The sequence below is a fragment of the Malaya genurostris genome, chromosome 3 (genome assembly GCF_030247185.1).
Source record: "Malaya genurostris strain Urasoe2022 chromosome 3, Malgen_1.1, whole genome shotgun sequence".
Lineage (NCBI taxonomy): Eukaryota > Metazoa > Arthropoda > Insecta > Diptera > Culicidae > Malaya > Malaya genurostris.
The window spans coordinates 40,467,208-40,487,196 of NC_080572.1; the positions used below are offsets into that span (position 1 = coordinate 40,467,208).

Genomic DNA, 19,989 nt, shown 5'->3' on the forward strand with positions numbered 1-19,989 from the left:
TGTGTAAAGATGAGCTGATTTCTGAAAAGTAGTATATAAATTCCTCTGTTCCACAAGTCTGGACAACCACACAAACCCACATCGGATATACCGATCTCCCGAATCCGGTTTCGCAAGTATCGGAAATTGTGATCAAAAACTGCCAAAACGGAGCTTACTTGCTTTTCTTCGAGACGGTTCAACCGATTTCCACAAACAAAATGTGTTTCGGAACTACAGGAGACATGTTTTTGAAAACCGGGAGGGTGATGTCACGGATATAACCGAATCGACGTGAACACGAATGACAATGGCTCACTGAAACTCAAACTGTGTCCTTATGAACACGATATCAAATCCGGGAACGACGACGACACATAATAATAATAAGTCCAATAGCAAATATGAAAACCCACAACGAAAGTGTAGGAAATAACAGAAACAGTTCATTACTACTACGCATGTGCTTTCCAATATAATAAACATTTAAACTAGAGTTGTTTCACAAATCGGTTGAAATATTCTGTGAAGAATATTATTCCCTTTATCTAGAATCTAGAAAAGTGGTCTCTACCGTTAACATAATTTCGTCGATGTTTTAATTACTGCATTTTCAATGTCATCGTAATCGGTCGTGTCATGTACATAAACAGTGTAATTGTTTTAATATGAATAAGATGATCGCTTGGTGGATGTAAGAATTTATCAGCACCTCATAAATTAAAATTCAAGGAACGAAGGGTAGTTTCCAATGTTCGTCTAATACGTCAGTGAAATTAAATTTCATCTCTGTATAGGGCACCAGGTTTGCTTAGTCCTTACCCAAGTAGCAAATGTAACTTATTGAACATTTAAGATGTTTTACAATTGATTTAGAAATGTTATTTATGTTCGATATGTTCAGAAAGATTTTGAAATATATTAAAATTAGTTGTGCAACTTTGCACTGTTAAGTTTCACAATACTACCGAAAAAATCACTGTAGAACAACTTTAAGTACATCTAGAACAATTGTGCAGTAAATCACCAACTTGTTACTGTTTCACTAGAGTTCTGCAAAAAAATTCACATTGTCATGTGAAACGGGAATAACTATAACAATTGAGCAACTTATCAAAAACTTTCCAAACGGCTGTCATAGTTGTGCCAGACACAATATACGTCGAAATTGTTTTAAATCTCTTGTGGAAGAAAAATTAGTGAAATGATTGATGCTCTCCGCAATGCAAAAATGATTAGCCGAATTGATAACCTTGCTGTAAAAAATATGTTTCTGCTGAGTCCGCATAGTTTTGGCTGCCTCATGAATTTTTAGGTCAGTGTGTGCAGTTTTCTTCAGTTTTAGAAAAACAATGATATAAAATACAGAACTTGTGCAAGATTTATCGGTTTGAATTGAACGTAAAACTTGCAGACATGAGATTATTATCATAAAAGTTGCAGGAATACAGCATTACGTACGCAATGAAAACAAAAATCAATCAGATAATTTGTATTCGGTTTTCATCTCGCGAAAAAAATAAGCAGACCTGACATCACTTTTTCAAGATATTGAACGAAAAGTTAATTCATCATAGTTACTCTCATAGTTATATATTACCGCATGAGCAACTTGTTTTTGCAACTGCAGCACATGAGCGTACCAAAATAATATCTACAGTGCGTATCACAAATGTCAGGTTCACTAAGATAAGTGACTTAACTGTATTGTTCTTTAATTCAACTAGAAGATTACTGACAAAAAAAAAAACAAAACGTAGAGCATTTCTTTCCGAAATATTAACATGTTAATATTTCCTGTTATTTAGATAATATATGTCAATACGTTGGGTGAACCATTTTCTATTCAACTCACTGTTACCGTCGATGCCATATTGGAAAATATTCAAGCAAAATTCATTTCGAGATTTTTCAGATTTGATTACACATTAGTTTGATCAAAATCGACTGAGATTTTTAAGAATGTTTGAATACATGTATTTTAAAAACCATTCCGATGATTCTCATTAAAAATAATAGACTATTATTTTCACAATAAAAATAATAGATTGTAATTGGTGCACAATCAGTAAAACACGTTAATTCAAAGGCACTTGAAAATTTCTTACGTACGAATACAGAATTTCACCATAAAATTGCAGTTCGTTGTCGACTTTTCAATTACAAAAACACTAAAGATATATTCTTCAATATGTAGGATTATCATTTTTCATGTGTAGATTATTTTACAAGATCCATGTTGGTGTTAAGAGCAATTGTATTGAAAATCAAATGTGAAACTTATTCATTCGAAATAAATTTTTCTTTTTTTCCATTTCTTGTTTACTTTACGTAGGAATTCTCACAAGTTTCACAATTGTATAAACTAATTTGATAAATTCCACAATCAGTAGAAAAATACAGGACAGCAATTTAACGTGTTACTTGGCATTCCTGTTTCGGCCCCATATAAAGGCATTTCAAAGATTTTAATGATGATTGTTTATGCAATTTTCATAAAATTCGATTGCTAATGATTTTTTTCAAACAAAACCATATTCCATTATGAACTACTAATGATCATTCGGAGTGAATCAACCGAGTGTAATAAATAGGAAATTCTTTGTGCTAGTGGCGGCGCAAACTTTTTTCAAATTCAATTTTGTAGAATTCGATGCTTTTGTTAAGCAATTACAAATGATCTTAGTCAAGGAAAATATCATCGCTGCGTAGTCACAACTGATCTGATCTCTAAGTGATTTTGATTTTTGTATGATCATGATCATGTCAAGTCGAGATCAGTAAGATATAAATTTAAAAAAAAATACTACTGACTCGATCGGTTCAATGGTTGATGTAGAAAATCGTATTTGCTGTGATCAGCAAAAGTGCAAAGAGGGGCGAGTGAATTAACGAAATTAATTAATTTTGCATAATATGAGTATTGAAAGATGATGCCTTAAAACAGTTGAACTGAAGTTAAGCATTGATAACTTTAGTCAATGTAAATGAGCTTGGGTGCATCAATCGCTGAGAATTATCAATTTTCTAACTTTCGGGAATCTAATGATAGGTGGTGCGCAGAGGAGGATTTCGTACACACAGTGAAGAAAACGATACCCGATAAACTGACAGTTGCCCGAGTTTTCAAGCACTATTTCCGGTGCATCCCGAATCGGATACCGAGAACCAGGTTAGCCAAAATCGGTTTGTTTTATTTGTCTACTGATAATTGTTATCGATTGGAATAGTTTCGAGGCCTGTTTAGAATTTTTTTACGTTTTTTCTGTTTCGCCACCTTAAGTGACGATAATTCTATACCATTAATATTCGTTTCTGACATTTTGTACAAACAAAATGGTGGATTTATGATTAGATTCCATTGGGAAATGCAAAAAAAAACTATTGAGAATTTGGGAATAATCATCTGACAATTAATAGTTTTTTTCTGAACTTGATTTACAGATGAAACGTTTCAATGAGATGTTAGACGTGCAACTGATCAATGACACACTCCTAGCAAAGTTACCTGTATACTTGAAAGCAAAAGATGTCTCAGTTGTTTCAACCAATAATTCAATTATGCAAGCTCAAGACGGCTATTGCAATAAATATTTATTTACAGTTTACAGTTCACAATTCAAACAAAGAAATGTTGCCTAAGTAACTGCTTTTAGCTCCTTACAGTGTTAACACTAAACTCACATATGATGTAGGACAGGCAACAATAGATTATAACTCTTAAGATGAAATCAAACAGCAAAATGTTCACGGAGCATTAAGATATTTTTACTTCACTTGTACGATGGCTCGCTGGAAGAGCATTTCTAATTCCGTTTTCAAGAATCTAGCTGATAAACCTAATACAAATACTATCGTTTCACTTCAACAGCACTTTTTAAGCGTTGAGCATTGACATGAACTGCCCGAAAATACATTACTCGCAGATGAAATTAAAACATTTATACTGTAGGAATAAGGTTTCTGTACATGGAAAACTTGTTTTACAATATATTCTTATGTTCTTTTCCATACTTTAGCTTACAATCAGGCAAAAAATATTTGGAATTTCATAATGATATTGTATGGTATTTAGCCACAAAAATATCGTATGCGAATCATGAGATCGCCTTATGAAGTCATGAATATTGGAATTCCAATAAAAGCCTTATGAAACATAACTTCTCTCATATACTGTGGAATTCATAAGTTGTTCGTATGAAAACTATAATAGTGATAGAAGAGATGCATATTGCATAGTCATAAACAATATAATAGAGGTATACTTTTCATATTGATCTTTTGAAATGGTGATTTTGGTGATTGTTGATGCATCATAAGATTTACCTTATGATTTTCACTACTCATTTTGCCTGAGTGTACATGAACACTACGTAACTGACATAAATGACGCTCAATTGTCATTTTTGATCTGCGTTTTGCTGTCTTCGTTTTCAGCCAGGTAATAGCAGAACAATTCCAGGAATGAGTAGACGAAAAAGTGACAAAATCAGAATCGACCTTCTCCGATTTGGATGAAACTTTGCACATGGCTTCAGTATGGCAAACCATAAGTTTTGAACCGTTGCACAGTGGTTCGAAACAATAAAAACGTGGACATAAATCAATAGCTGCCAAACCGTTCTATTAATGCATATAGTTGCTTTTAAGAAATTATTTACAAATATATACCGCGTAATTTGATTCTATCCCTATTTGATCATGGCCTACTTTGACAAAAAATATAACCATAACATTTTTTTCTGAACAGATAGAATTTTTTTTCTTCGACAAACTTATATTATATAACTTGTTTCAAGTTATTTTTTTATGCATACTTTATTTGGAATAATTGAAGAAAGTAAAAAACCCCACACTTTTGTTGAAGGTAGTGCATAGGTTTGTTGTTTCCTGGCAAAGTTATACAACATTTTACCTTTTTTACCTATGATAAAACCTTACACCGAAGCGAAATATGCAACTTTATGCAGCTGATTTTTACAAAATTTATAGGAAAAGATATTCCCAATACTATAAAAAAAATTTTAAGTGGAACTCGATGGAACTTTTTTTAGGCCATTCCAAAGTAAGTTTTAGTTATTCAATTATGACAACCCCCTTAAAACTAGTTTTCTAATCATAACTTGTTTCAAGTTATTTTTTTACATATTTTGTTTGGAATAATTGTAGAAAATATAAAATCCCATAATTTTGTATAAGGTAATGCATAGGTTTATTCTTTTCTGAAAAAGTTATATATCATTTTACCTATTTTTACCTAGGAAACCTTGTACCGAAGCGAAATATGCAACTTAATGCAGCAAACTTTTACAATACTTTTAGGAAATTATATTCCTAATCCAATTTATTTTCCAATGAGAATATCTTGAGTACTATTCATGTGACTCATTTTCACTATGGCCATGCTGAAACCATGAATGGTTAAGAAACGGAGAGCGTCACGCGTCTGCTATTTCTGTAATTCACTTTTGCAGTGAGTGTAGAGATGGGCAATTCGTTCCTGAGCTATTCTAGTGAATCGAATCTTTAAAAAAAGCTGATTGTTCACAGCTCTTTTTAAAAGAACCGCAGCTCACCAGTTCACCGCACTTGTAAGCAGGGATTCCAGGTTCACAGATTAATCTGTGTTCCACAGATTTTCAACCTGTTGCACAGATTTAAAAAATGGCACAGATTTTCACAGATTTCTGAAAATGGTCACAGATTTACACAGATTCTGAAATCGATCACAGATATTCGAAATTGATCACAGTTTAGCACCAAAAAATACAGAGCGTTAGGAAATAGTGAGACTTTTTTTTTTGCTTACCAAAATGATTCCGATTAGTTATTATGGGAACAAGGAAACGTGCACAGATTTTGCACAGACAGGTTTTTGGCTTGATCACAGATTTTTTTTTTAAAATGACCTCGCATCCCTGCTGGTAAGGTGGAAACAAGCTACAAGCTGCACGGATTTCGGCTCTTGAAGAGCGAGTTATAAATGAGAAGAAATGTGTGCATGAGCTTTTGTTCGTTTTTCCAAATGTGTATTTATCCTTCTTTAACAGATTAAATGAGCCGTTGTCAATAAGAAATCTTACCCCTCACTCAGTAGGCTAAGGTACATTCAGGGATGCCACTTTTGCAGATATTCTCAAATATGGCATAATAATAATTCACAAACAAGTTAGTGCGCATAGTATTGTTCTTTGTGCGTCAATGATTTTGATCATGCATATGAAAGAAAAACGGCGCAAAAAATTAGCCACTCTAAGCAAACCTTCAGTTCCATTTAAATAAGCTGATGAGCTGCTACATTGAATCAATTCCCATCAGTGAGCTGATCGGTTCGGAGCTGCTCACCAGTATGAGCTGCTTCGCACATCTCTAAGTGAGCGTCGCACGATCAATATATCATCTTGAAAAACGAGTTGCTTCGCGATAACTCAATTTATTTACACGTTTAAAAATGAAATCTCTTCGTAAAGGATTGTACTTTTGCAAACTTTTTCATAATTTGATAGGAAAACAATTTCCATTTTTTTAATATGTGTTGAAATTTTGATAATTTTTCGGATTTAAAAACCCACTTTGAAAAGGCTTAAAAAAATTGCATCGAGTTCCACTTAGATTTTTTATAATATTGTTAATTGTCAAAAAGTAAACAAAATAAAAATCCCAACAATTTGCTTAAGTTGCGCGTGTAAGCATAAACATGTTTATGCGTGTTTCGCACTTTGTAGTAGATACTTAGGTAATAGAGGTAAATTCTACGTAGATAAAACCAAAAAAATTGTTTTCAAAATAAAGTGAATATATCTCAAAAAATATTTTTGTTGCACTATTTATATCTTCAGTAAAAATACTTCAAATGTTTTTTTCTTCAAAATGAAATTATTTTTATTCGAAATTGGTGCTACCCCCTTAACAAAAAATTAAGGTGCCACTTTCAAAAGAAGCGTAATATAATCTTGTAAAACTTCTTCGAAGACACGTTAGCTCTTAAAAATCAGTGAAAGTCAGTACAGACTTTGGACCTTTGGGTCTTTTTCCAGGTTTGGACCACTGTGCGATGGAGAGGTTAATCCGACTCACGACTGCTTTTTAAAAAGGGCGTATGTATTTTTGCATTTCACAAAAATTGCCATTTTCAAATCGTTGTAACTCGGAAACCGGTAATTGTACAAAAATGGCGTTCAGGAAAAAGTTGTAGGAAATCGATTGGGCACTCTAAAAAAAATATACACTGAAAAATTTTTTCCAATAAATACAAAATAATCCGAAAAAGTTAAACAAAAAAAAATAAGTATTTAATTTTTTTTGATAATTTTTATTTTAAAGCTGTTATTAAAACCTACAGATTGATGGCTATGTCATCCGTGCCTTATTGAAAAAGTTACAGCTAAAACAATTTACAGATAAATTCGAAATTTCAAGTTTTCGTTGAAAGATAATCATTTTAACAGTAGTATATTATTCTACAAATTTGTTCATGATATCCGTTCTTCTAAAAGTAACTGTTCTTGAGATACTTGAATATTTAATTATAACACCATTTTTTATATTTCTATGAATTGTTTATTTGCTTGCTATATCTACAATTATTACATGTACATGAATAATATTTAAGGTTTTAAGTTTTTGAAAATTGTATGAGTACTACGTGCATCGTCATTCGAATACAGTCTTGTGACGATTGTATTTTCTGGAATCGGAACGAAAGAATGGTATTTCTGTTTGCCTGGAATCATTTTGGTATCCTTATAAACACTACTCCACTCGGTCACACCCCGTTCATATTCTTCTTGTGACAGGTAACAAAAAGACATTTTCAGAGAATTGCAAATTTTGTTCTGTTTTTGTACTGCGAGGCAGCTCCGTCAGACATAAATATTGCTTTTTTAATTTGAATTCTGAAAATTTTCTGAAAAATCATGAATAATTCTCTTTTCTCGGATCTTTTTGATGAGTTACAAAATAGCTTTTTGAAATAATAATTCTTATCATCATACTTGAAATATTTTTCAACAGCATGAATCATTAATGAAACATTCTCATGGATTGTGCAAACATATATGTTATGAGAACCAGAACTTCCAAGCAACTTGCAGTGTTTTGGTCTTAATGCTGCAAATGTACTAAATCCAATATTTCGATCTGGAAATTCCTCCTAATAACCCAAATAAATTTCTTTCAATGATAAATAAAGCAATCGTTTTTGTTTGCGTTCACATTTACCATTCATTTTAACTGTGACGCAATCTCTTGATTCCGGCATTACTCTGCTGACGTCATCGCTGTTGAAATATTGAAGCACCTCGTTTTCTATCGTTTCGTTCCTGCTGCGTCCCGTTTGTTTCTTGGCTTTTTTTCGTCAGTTGATTCTCTTGCCTCTGACACACAATGTATTTGTTCGCCTTGAATTGGGTGGCTATTTTCTCCTTTGACCACGAGTTTGACAAGACTGACAACAAACGCACTATTTCATTCCTAGTGCAATCAGGCTTATCAAACTGCTCTATCATTTTAGTAATCATTTCATCCAACTCTGCTGCTTTCGTTTTGAGTAATTCTGGATCTTTTTCATCCGCCGGGAACCCGAATATTTGCTTTTTTATAACTCTTGAAATATCCAAAAAAAATTCGAGGATAATTAACATTCCGGGTTTTCTTCGTTGAAATCGGAGACACGTTGATTCCTGCGATGCCCTTGTTCAAGAGTTCAATGTTGTGTGCTCTTGAAAAATCCACCGCGACTGACGCTTCTGAAGATGCTGAGTTGATTGAAGCTACTGAAGATACATGCTCTAAATCGTATTGCGATGTGGATGGTTGTGGTTCCGTTGTTGACTGCCCTTATGTTTCCGACGTATGACTTTTCTTATAAACCCGCCTACGACAGCGATCACAAATGCTTAACGTGGTATTCAATTTAACCTTGCACTGTTGAGCTTCTAATTTTCCAATTATGGTTTCTTTTAATTAGAAAATTTTCCGGAACACACTAAACCAGGAAAAGGTTTACAACACTTTGAGAAAACCATATTGTAGTATTGTAACTGTATCGGAAAAGATTTGTTATAAACTGATATCTGTTCTACGATGCATAGCTATTTATATGTGAAACATGTAGAATTTAAATTAGCAATTCGCCGGTACGTACGTTGGTTGTAAACAGTAGGTAGTCAACTGGCACACCTTTTTGATTCTACATGTGTTTATTCGTTTAGACGTAGTTACGTTAGTTCTACAGTTTAAAAGATTATCTTTCAATGAGAACTTGAAATTTCGAATATATCTGCAAATTGTTTTAGCTGTTACTTCTTCATCTTTCAAAAGGCACGGATGGGATAGCCATCAATCTGTAGTTTTTAATAAGAGTTTTAAAATAAAAATAATCAAAAAATCGAAACCCTGTGTTTTTTAATTTAATTTTTTTTGGTTCATTTTGAAATTATTGAGTAAAAAATCAAATTTTTTTTCAGTGTATATTTTTTTAGAGTTCCCTATTGATTCCCTACAACTTCTTCCTGAACGCTATTTTTGTACGATTAACGGTTTCCGAATTACAACGAGAAGAACTTGATCATTTGCATGCACCCGTAAACTATTTTAGCTGTAACATCTTCATTTTTCAAAAGGCACGGATGGGATAGCCATCGATCTGTAGGTTTAAATTATGAAAAAAAAATAAAATACTGATTTTGTTTATTTAACTTTTTCGGATTATTTTGTAATTATTGAGAAAAAAAATCAAAAATTTTTTCCAGTGTATATTTTTTTAGAGTGCCCAATCGATTCCAACTTTTTCCTGAACGCCATTTTTGTACAATTAACGGTTTCCGAGTTACAACGTTTTGAAAAAGGCATTTTGTGTGAAATGCAAAAATATATACGCCCTTTTTAAAAATCAGTCGTGAGTCGGATTAACCTCTCCATCGATTCAAAACTGATCTGATGATCTGCTAAACATTTCTGGAATTGCCCAGCATTCGAATACATCAATTCCATTTACGTCAATGGTTATGACAAAATCAACAGATATGTTAGTTAAATCAACAACATTTTAGTTGAAACAACCGGGCCGTGAAACAATATTGCAATACTGTAATATTGTAATTTTGTGACCTAAGCGTTCTCCGTATGAAAACAAATTCTGATTCAGTCTAATGTTTCTTCTCGATTCTTCCAACGTAATCGTAAAGTATCTTTGAATAATTGAGCGTTCAAGCGAAAAAACTTTTGACCTGATTATCAAACCGTGAATTCAACTCAGCTTGTCTGTCATTCAGACTAGCTGAAACAAGTCTTCCCCGCAGATTCCTCATAAAACCCCAAAGTCATTTCCGGAACTTGACATCCTTGTTTGAACGATTCACGTTGCATCGTAAGGACACCTAAAGTAATACAATTTCTTTATCAAGTGGATCACTGGTCACCGTTGAGTTGGGTTACTTTGATCACTTTGAATTGTGAATCTCTAGAAACTCTAGTTGGATTCCTGCTCAGTTCAAACAAGCAAAAGCACTCCAGTTTGCGGTATCCTTCAAACATGCCAATCTAGCGAACTCTTCCGAACAAGCTGGATAGTTCTCTGTAATCTTACCTTGATCCCATTTTCTGTGCATTTCCCCCTCTCTAGACAACGGTTGTTTGACGCTGTCGGCAAATGTTTCTAGTTTCAACATTCACTTCGCCCATCCAACCCCATGTCTGTCTTTTGCATAGCAAGCAGCATGGTCATACTTTTGATGTGCTTTTTGGAGTGCTGCTGTTGTTGTTGTTGTTTTTCGTTGTTCCATTGAAAAATGATAATAAAATATGCAACAAATCACCATCCTCAAAAGTGTGGGTGTCCATCTGCTCTATCCTGCTTCGGTTTCTTGGAGTGGGAGGGCAAAACAGTGACCGGTAGTGAGAAAAAATAACATCCGGCGAACAACTTTCGGTTCTGTTCGGATGCTTTCATCTAGCTTAGATTGGAGATTTATACGTTTCTTGTTTGGTTTGCAATTGCAGATGCTGGAGGCTTCGCTCTACATCACCGAACACCTGCCGGAAGGAGCTGAGGGGCTGTGGGCGCTGGTACACTGCGACATGTGGTGTGCCCTTGGCGAACTCGAATGGATTCCATTTCCGGTTTTGCGAAAATCGTTCGATGTCAATGTTTTAGGTAAGTCTAGTTTATGTCCAGTCAGCTGCTACTACTGGTGCTTCTGCTAGTCCGGATTGATGTCTGGAATTGATTGGATTTTTCTTCCAACCAATTATCCGTTCTGTTCTTCTTTTCGCCGTTAGGAGCTTCCCGTCTAACCCAGATCATGTTACCGCTGATACGTCGGGCCGGTGGTCGTGTGGTTTTTCTATCATCGGCCATCGCCCACATTCCGTCACCGGTTCGTGGAATCCAGTGTGCCACCCAGGCTGCCATCGAGGGACTGGCGTCGTGTTTGCGCCACGAACTCAAGCAACGTATCGTCGACGTATCGATCATTTGTGCCAGCGAATTCTCATCCGGAAGTGCCTGGCTGGACGATAAAATAATGATGGACCAGGCTAAATCCATGTGGGAAATGCTGAGTGATGAGCAGAAATCGGAGTACGGCGAGGACTATTTCGAGCAGGCAATTCGTTCCTTGGACAAATTTACCAATACGGTAAGTGGAAACAATTTTGAATTGGAACCGACTTTCATTATAATGTTGGATTAAACAGAAGCAACCTTTTGTTTGTTGACGACTAACGGCGACTAAAAAGCATAACCCCTTTTAACTTTTTCACTTCTGTGTGTCTTTCAAGCGTGTTTTACCATCGAAAATTAAGTTAAATTACACAATTGTAAACAACAGGGTTAAAACAAAAATAACATTTGATACATCATAATAATGCAAGTAAAGATCTTGTTTTTTTAGAATTCCGTTAAATAGCGTCAAATCTTCTGTTTTCAGTTTCCTTTTTTTCGATTAGTGAAAATCTAACAAAATTGCCAAAGATTTCTTTAGAATGTTTACTACCCGTTGTCTTATGCGAACGTATTGTGAATCTAGGACATTTATGCACCAGGTACGTTAGTTTAAAATGTTGATTTTGCCTTTCTCATATAGAAAGGTTATGCAATCACTGTAAAAATCGACTTTTGAATCGAGGCCCGGAGGGTCGAGTTTTATATACCATTCGACTCAGTTCGTCGAGTATCCAAAATGTCTGTATGTGTGTATGTGTGTGTATGTATGTATGTAACACTTTTTTGCACTCACTTTTCTCGGAGATGGCTCAACCGATTTTTATGAAATGATTCAAACGACAGGTCTTGTAACCCCATACAAAGTTCCTGAATTTTATTCGAATCCGACTTCCAGTTCCGGAATTACAGGGTGATTAGTGAAAAAATCCTATTTCAAACTTTTCTCACAGATTGCGTGACCGATTTTCATACACTTAAGTTCAAATGAAAAGTCTTATAATTCCAATTAAAATTTTCAAATTTTGTGTGGATCTCCGGTTTCGGAATTATAGTGTAAAATGTGTTAAAAATTTAATAGCGCCTCTTAAACCGTCGAAACAAAACACGTCATTTTTTTTTTAAACTGGACTCAAAACTACACTATTCGATTATCATTATCAGTAGGCAGCTAAACAAACCGATTCTGGCTATCCCGGTTCCCGGTTTTAGATTAACGATCGCTGAGAAAGTGAGTGAGATCTTTTCTGCTTTTCTCTATAGAAATGTAATAGAATTGCTGGTAGCCAGAGCTGATATTTGTCACTATCAACTAGCAACATTGTACGATAAAGATTGGATAGCTCATGTCACTGGACAGCTGCCTTCCAGGCTTTACAAATCCTCATGTATTGAGTGTCTGAGAGCCGGTATGTCAATCCTAAAATTCTCTCGATATTTCACTTATCAGTACGCTTATTGATTGCCGATGTAATTGATATTATCTTCATTTTTCCTGTCATTGCTTGATTACGATGTGACTAAATAATAATCGAATAGCATAAATCTATATATATATATATATATATATATATATATATATATATATATATATATATATATATATATATATATATATATATATATATATATATATATATATATATATAAATGCAGAGGTATTCTTTGTAATCACATCACTTAAGAACGGGTGGACGGATTTACATGATTCTTTTTTTGTTTGGTTAGTTTCTACCACCGCCGGGTTCGTACATAAAAAAATAGGAAAATTTGCCGGAAAAGTGGAAGTGTTTTGTATGGAAAAGGAATTTTCAGTTGAAAAAGTTGTCTATGCTTGCTAGATCATCGATAAGTGTTTGGTGCATAACGAGTAGCATAAGTGTTGGGCCGCTGAAGAAAATACTAGATACTAGATAACAGATCGGCTGAAAAGTTCGTATCGTTTCTATGAGAGGGCGCCACTAGAATTAAATCCATACCATTTTCAGTTAGTACCAACTTTCAAAAGATACGTGTATAAATTTGACAGCTGTCTGATTATTAGTTTGTGAGATATTGCATTTTGAGTGAAGCTACTTTTATTATTGTGAAAAAAATGAAAAAAAAGGAATTTCGTGTGTTGATGAAACACTACTTTTTTATGAAAAAAAGTGCCGCCGATACCAAAAAATGGCTTGATGAGTGTTATCCAGACTCTGCACCGGGCGAAACAACAATTCGTAAGTGGTTTGCAAAATTTCGTACTGGTCATATGAGCACCGAAGACGATGAACGCAGTGGCTGTTACCGATGAAAACGTGAAAAAAATCCACAAAATGATTTTCATTGACCGTGAAGTGAAGTTGTTCGAGATAGCTGACACCCTAAAGATATCAAAGGAACGTGTTGGACATATTGTTCACGAATATTTGGATATGAGAAAGCTTTGTGCAAAATGGGTGCTGCGTGAGCTCACAATCGATCAAAAACAACAACGAATTGATGATTCTGAGCAGTGTTTGGAGCTGTTATATCGAAATAAAACCGATTTTTTTCGTCGATATATAACAATGGACGAAACAAGGCTCCATCACTTCACTCCGGAGTCCAACCGACAGTCAGCTGAGTGGACTGCACGCGATGAACCGAACCCAAAGCGTGGAAAGACTCAACAATCGGCCGGTAAGGTTATGGCGTCTGTATTTTGGGATTCGCATGGTATAATTTTCATCGACTACCTTGAAAAGGGAAAAACCATCAACAGTGACTATTATATAGCGTTATTAGAGCGTTTGAAGGACGAAATTTCAAAAAAACGGCCTCATTTGAAGAAGAAAAAAGTTTTGTTTCATCAAGACAATGCACTGTGTCACAAGTCGATGAAAACCATGCTGAAATTGAACGAATTGGGCTTCGAATTGCTCCCTCATCCACCGTATTCTCCAGATTTGGCCCCCAGTGACTTTTTCCTGTTCTCAGACCTCAAGAGAATGCTCGCTGGTAAAAAATTTAGAAGCAATGAAGAGGTAATCGCTGAAACTGAGGCCTATTTTGAGGCAAAGGACAAATCGTACTACAAAAATGGAATCGAAAAGTTGGAAGATCGCTATAATCGCTGTATCGCCTTTGATTGCAATTATGTTGAATAATAAAAACGAATTTTGGCAAAAAAATGTGTGTTTCTATTAAACGATACAAACTTTTCAGCCGAACTGTTACTAGATCTTAAAACAATAATCGAAATAGATTTTTTTTGACCGTCTACAGATAAAAACTATCAATTGAAAAAGATTTGAGGTCGATTTAGAAAACTGTTTACGGTTTTTCGCTCTTTTCAGTGATGGTATACAATTTTTAACCAACTTTACCCTATACATATTTCCGGATCCAGAAGTCGGATCCGCATGAAATTCAGGAAAAAAGCATGGGACCACAGGACCTTTCATTCGAACCTTTGAAGTTTGTGAAAATCGGTCGCGCCATCTATGAGAAAAGTTAGAACACATATTTTCTTTGTTTTGCGCATTTTACTCCATAATTCCCGAACCGGAAGTCGGATCCAAATAATATTCAGGAATTTTTATGGGACCTCAAGACCTTTCATTTGAATCTAAGTTAGTGAAAATTGGTTCAACCATCTCCGAGAAAAGTTAGTGCACTTATTTTCACAATTTTTTGCACATTTTACCGTATAATTCCGGAATATCGTAATAATATTCAGGAATTTTGTATGGGATCATTAGACCTTTCATTTGAATCTAAGTTTGTGAAAATCGGTTAAGCCATCGCCGAGAAAAGTTAGTGCAAAAAAACGTTACATACACACATACGCACATACACACACAGACATTTTGCGTACTCGACGAACTGAGTCGAATGGTATATGACACTCGGCCCTCCGGGCCTCGGTTCAAAAGTCGGTTTTCACAGTGATTGCATAACCTTTCTGTATGGGAAAGGCAAAAATCAGAAAATTTTTGAATAAATCAATGAAAAGATTGTGCTGTAGAAGCGCTAAGGTCAAACTAAGAGATCTTCCTTGCATTTTACTTTCGAATGTTTTAGATTACACTAAGCACACATAATAAGTGGCAATTAGATCAATGTTCAAGGTGATTACCATAATGGATTGAGACTGCCATTTTCTGTTTCATATTCTGTGAAGAATGTTCAAATTGGTAAGATCAATATCAATTTAAAATTTAAGCGTCGTCTCTACAAGCAACCAAAAGTTCCCAGTAACTGAAAAGTATCGACTTTATTAGAGCTTTATTGTACGCGTGGTACTTTTTAGCAACTAGAACGTACAGAAAATGTTCCCAGAAAACTTTCTCGCTGCTTTAAAGCTGTACAACTAAAAGGAACTTCAGCAAAGTTTGTTCTGTTGCTTCGGGTGAACATTCAAGTTTGCGTAATTCCTTAAAAACGGACTGTTGGGAATGTTTTGTATGCTACTTAAGGGGCTGTCCATAAAAGACGTTACGCTTTTTTGACGATTTTGGACTCCCCATTCCCCCTTTGTCACAAATTGTCAAAGAAGCAAAGAAGTATTAGGTTGGAATTGATGAAACATTTAAATCATCTGTTTTATTCCTCCTAGGGGTACACAGATATATTATTGTTTTAGGTAAAGAATAATATTTTCTTAGTTTAGCATACAGAGCTGAGAAAATAAAGACCAAAACCTCATCAAAACGAGATCACTGCCGGAGAATCTTCTCATGGTCAGTTGATCAGTGAATTTTAAATCTCATCGATCAATTGGTACTGATCTTCGGTCACACAATGGGTAGTGATTTTGAGCTAAAATGATTCTTGATTTATGTTAGTTCAATCATTGGATCATTCGATACGCTTTGATGTTGGTGGAGGAAAATCACATATGATCAAGATAAGACATGACATGATCTACGTCTGAAATCGTTGATCTCCCGTCCTTTTTCAAATGGAGTACAATTGGATAAACTGCATCAGGATCAGATAAGAGAAATTCTTATGATATACTATTATCAATGCTAGAAAATTAAATTACTGAAAAAATTGTCAGTAGTTAAACCGTTTGCAGGCATCTTTTTCTGTTTTACTCATATTAGGCAAAATTTATTAATTTCACTAATTTACTCGCTCCTCCGTGCACTTTTGCTGCTCACAACAGAAATGATTTCCTGTATCATTCATTTCCGAATTTACAAGAAGAAGCTTTTACATCAACAAATACACGTTTTCCTATAGAATGTAAACGTTTTTTTTTTTGACGTCACGCCGCAAGGGGGAGGGGGGTGTTTCATAAAACGTGACCTTTTGTGACAAGGGGAAGGGGGGGAGGTTTTTGGAATGTGACGTCCAATATTTTCAATGAGCGCATTTTTGAAATACCTAATTCTTTTACTGCTTTGCCCTATTTCCTGAAAAAATCTCCAGAGTTCTACAGTCTCCAAATAGATGTATTTGATTTATTATTTTATCCATACCGCCCAATGAATCAGAAAATATCAAAAATTTGGTCATGAAATCCCGAGATTTACAATATTTACCGTTCTATCCGTTAGTTTATATCAGTGAACGTACCGAAGAATTCGAGAGGTTTTGACAGGTCATCAAACGTAATGTTACCGAACTTTAAATCGTTGAAAATTTAGTAATAAAAATCGTTGTAAAGTGTGCACAAATGACAGAGTATACTAGATCCGACAGTTTACTACCGCTTCGTTATTTGAACACATTTTGCAACATACACTAATTTTGATTGCCAATTCAACAAGTAATCACCCTGATTTTATTCTCGTTCCAGGATGGCGATTTTCACTCAACCGTTCGTGCATTGACCGACTCTATCATTCGTTCGTTCCCACTGTTCCGTTACACACCGTTATCACGTTACGAAAAGCTTCAAACCATCGTTGCCGAACATTTGCCGAGATCAGTGTACGAGATGTTCTACGAAAATTGAAATGGAACATGTCTCCCTCTGTTCAAGCTCCGTAAACTAACATTGCTTTGACTTTACCGTACCATGACGTGTTTGTAAATCTTCTGTAGTAACATAAAATTTTTGGCATGTGTGTTTAATAGGGACCCAGTGGTATTTACTATTTCGGGATAGTGTAGAATGAATTTGTAGTAATTGGGTCATGAGGTGTTATATAAAACCAGTTTTCATCCTTTGTGCAACAATCAATGTTCATGTTTGATAGCGCGTGTGTAGGCATATGCTAATGAACAGTTGAGAAAGCTTCGAAATAAATTTGCGATAATCCTATATATATATATATATATATATATATATATATATATATATATATATATATATATATATATATATATATATATATATATATATATATATATATATATATATATATATATATATATATATATATATATATATATATATATATATATATATATATATATATATATATATATATATATATATATATATATATATATATATATATATATATATATATATATATATATATATATATATATATATATATATATATATATATAAACGTTTATATCTACTTAGTGACATAGAACTGATAGAGAGCGTAAACTGAAGCTTTTTTTTTGTTGTATAGACGTGTGTTTAAAAAAGTAGTTTTAGGACAATGATGAAATGATTGAAATTAAATGGTATTACTTTATACGTGGGTCAAGTTTTCTGTGTAGTTTTAAGATTTGAGATATTGTATTTATCGCCTCAAAATTGAGAACCATACAAGCTTTCAAGCGCTATAACACTTGCTGCCATCTTAATGAAAGCATCGCAAACCATAGCTGTGTAGAACTGCAACCGTAACGCCCTGTAATACTATAACAGTTGGAAAGAGAGAGCATGATCTCTCGCACACAACTTTAGAAGATTGATTATAGTATAATGTGCCTTGAGTGAAGAGTAGTGTTAGGCTTGTTGTCGCGCCAGCTGTCAAAAGGATTTTTCATACACGTATTTGTTTATACCGAAAGAGTCAGTAGCGGTAACAAGTAAATAACAGCAGTTGAATGTGAATTTTAGCAGAAATAACAACTATGTTCTTCCAGGGGGTTTGTTTATCTGTTCAATAAAGTTCAATATAACTGTCAATGAGGTCTTCGATTTATGATTACAATCCTTTGAACCGGTAAGTACCGATAAATTATTGATTCTAGCCAGATAGCGGTTAACGAACTCAAAAAAAAGTAATACACAACCAGAAAGCATTGTCAGTCAGTGTAAACGTCATCGAAGTCACTGATGCGCGCATGCTTCACGTGGCTTTCTATCACTCACACACACTCTCTCTCGCGCCACGCAAGAAAAATTTCTCTTCTGAGAAAAGAATGTGTCTATCAGCGGAGCAGACACGTTGAGTTTCACGATTGTGTCAAACATTCATTCATCGGTTGATGGCTTCTGCAAGATGAACTAACAAAAACAAGAATGTTGTGAATGAAAGTGTGATTCGTTCGATGCAACAGGCAGTTACACGACCAACATCGATCACAATTAACCTGTAGAATTGATTGTCGTGTATTTTGCGCCGGTCGAAACGGCATCACCGGTCTAACACCGTCGGTATTGATTTTTACCCTGACCTAGATCCTATTTCTTTCCTTAGGATTGTCGAAAGAAAGTTGTGAACTGAGATTTGTGCACGGTCGACAATTTCGATAGGCCGTCGGTTTCGAAATAAACACAAACATTAACCGGTTAGCTTTACCGACTTATCAGTAAGTCGATAAATTTTATTATTGAATCGATAAATTTTATCAGCATTTTGTGTGTCTTGATAAGTCGAGATTCTAGGCATTTCACTGGTGTGTTTTCGCGTAATCTGACATCAAATGAAGGTCTCTTCATGAAATCGCTGTTACTGATGTCTCTTCTGACCTAATTAGTTTGAATACTTTCATCATTACCTCTGAGATGATTTCACGCACCGCAAAAAAAGCCGAAAAACTTTTATTCTCCCGGTCCAGATGGTTTACCGCTGCTGATTTACATCGATGTATTGGTACTTTGGCTGAATCACTGAGTACAATTTTGACGTGAATGCGTCTGACTTTACTACGAGACGCCTCTTCAAAATTCACTATGTACTAGAATGGGTGCAACTTAATTGTGAACATCTCTTATTGTATTCAACGCAGCAACACAATTTTTTTCTTTATGCCTTCGGAAATATGTTCAGCAATTTATGATAACATATTCAACAGTACGAAATAATCACAAATAACTCAAAATTGAACCACTAATTTGTCACTTGAGCGTTTAGTAGAATAATTTCACTAGAATAATATTGTTACACCATTGAATATATAGTAGAATTGTTTAAAAAAATTAAAGTTTTCTCAAATGTTTGGTATGATTATCAGCAGCAACAGCAGATGATCAGTAATGGAATTAAGTTTCTAAATACTGAATCTGGATTCGGGAGCTGAACTTCGGATTTGATTCTGGAACTGAGTTCTGAAGTTGTATTCAGAACCTGGATTCTGGTTTAGAAATCAGTTTCATAATTCAGTTTCAGGATTTTAACCGAGACTCTGGAACTATATTTTTTGAACTGATTTCTTGAGTAGATTTTTGAACTGAATTCGGA

General features: G+C 34.6%; 2 protein-coding genes across 6 annotated transcripts in view; both read left to right on the forward strand.

Moving 5' to 3' along the window:
- LOC131435629 (D-beta-hydroxybutyrate dehydrogenase, mitochondrial) overlaps window positions 1-17,654 on the forward strand; it is a 205,926-nt gene extending 188,272 nt beyond the window's left edge. For all 4 annotated transcript variants that reach the window (XM_058603718.1, XM_058603716.1, XM_058603717.1 and 1 more), the window contains 3 exons: window positions 10,981-11,134; window positions 11,260-11,618; window positions 17,193-17,654. In XM_058603718.1, coding sequence (XP_058459701.1) covers window positions 10,981-11,134; window positions 11,260-11,618; window positions 17,193-17,351 — 672 coding nt within the window. In that variant the 3' untranslated portion in view covers window positions 17,352-17,654. The remainder of the gene's footprint in view (window positions 1-10,980; window positions 11,135-11,259; window positions 11,619-17,192) is intronic.
- Window positions 17,655-17,916: 262 nt separating this feature from the next.
- The window catches only part of LOC131435257 (dehydrogenase/reductase SDR family member on chromosome X), a 71,720-nt gene continuing 69,647 nt past the window's right edge, over window positions 17,917-19,989 (forward strand). For both annotated transcript variants that reach the window (XR_009230471.1, XM_058602940.1), the window contains exon 1: window positions 17,917-18,528. The gene's annotated coding sequence lies outside the window, so the exon portion shown is untranslated. The remainder of the gene's footprint in view (window positions 18,529-19,989) is intronic.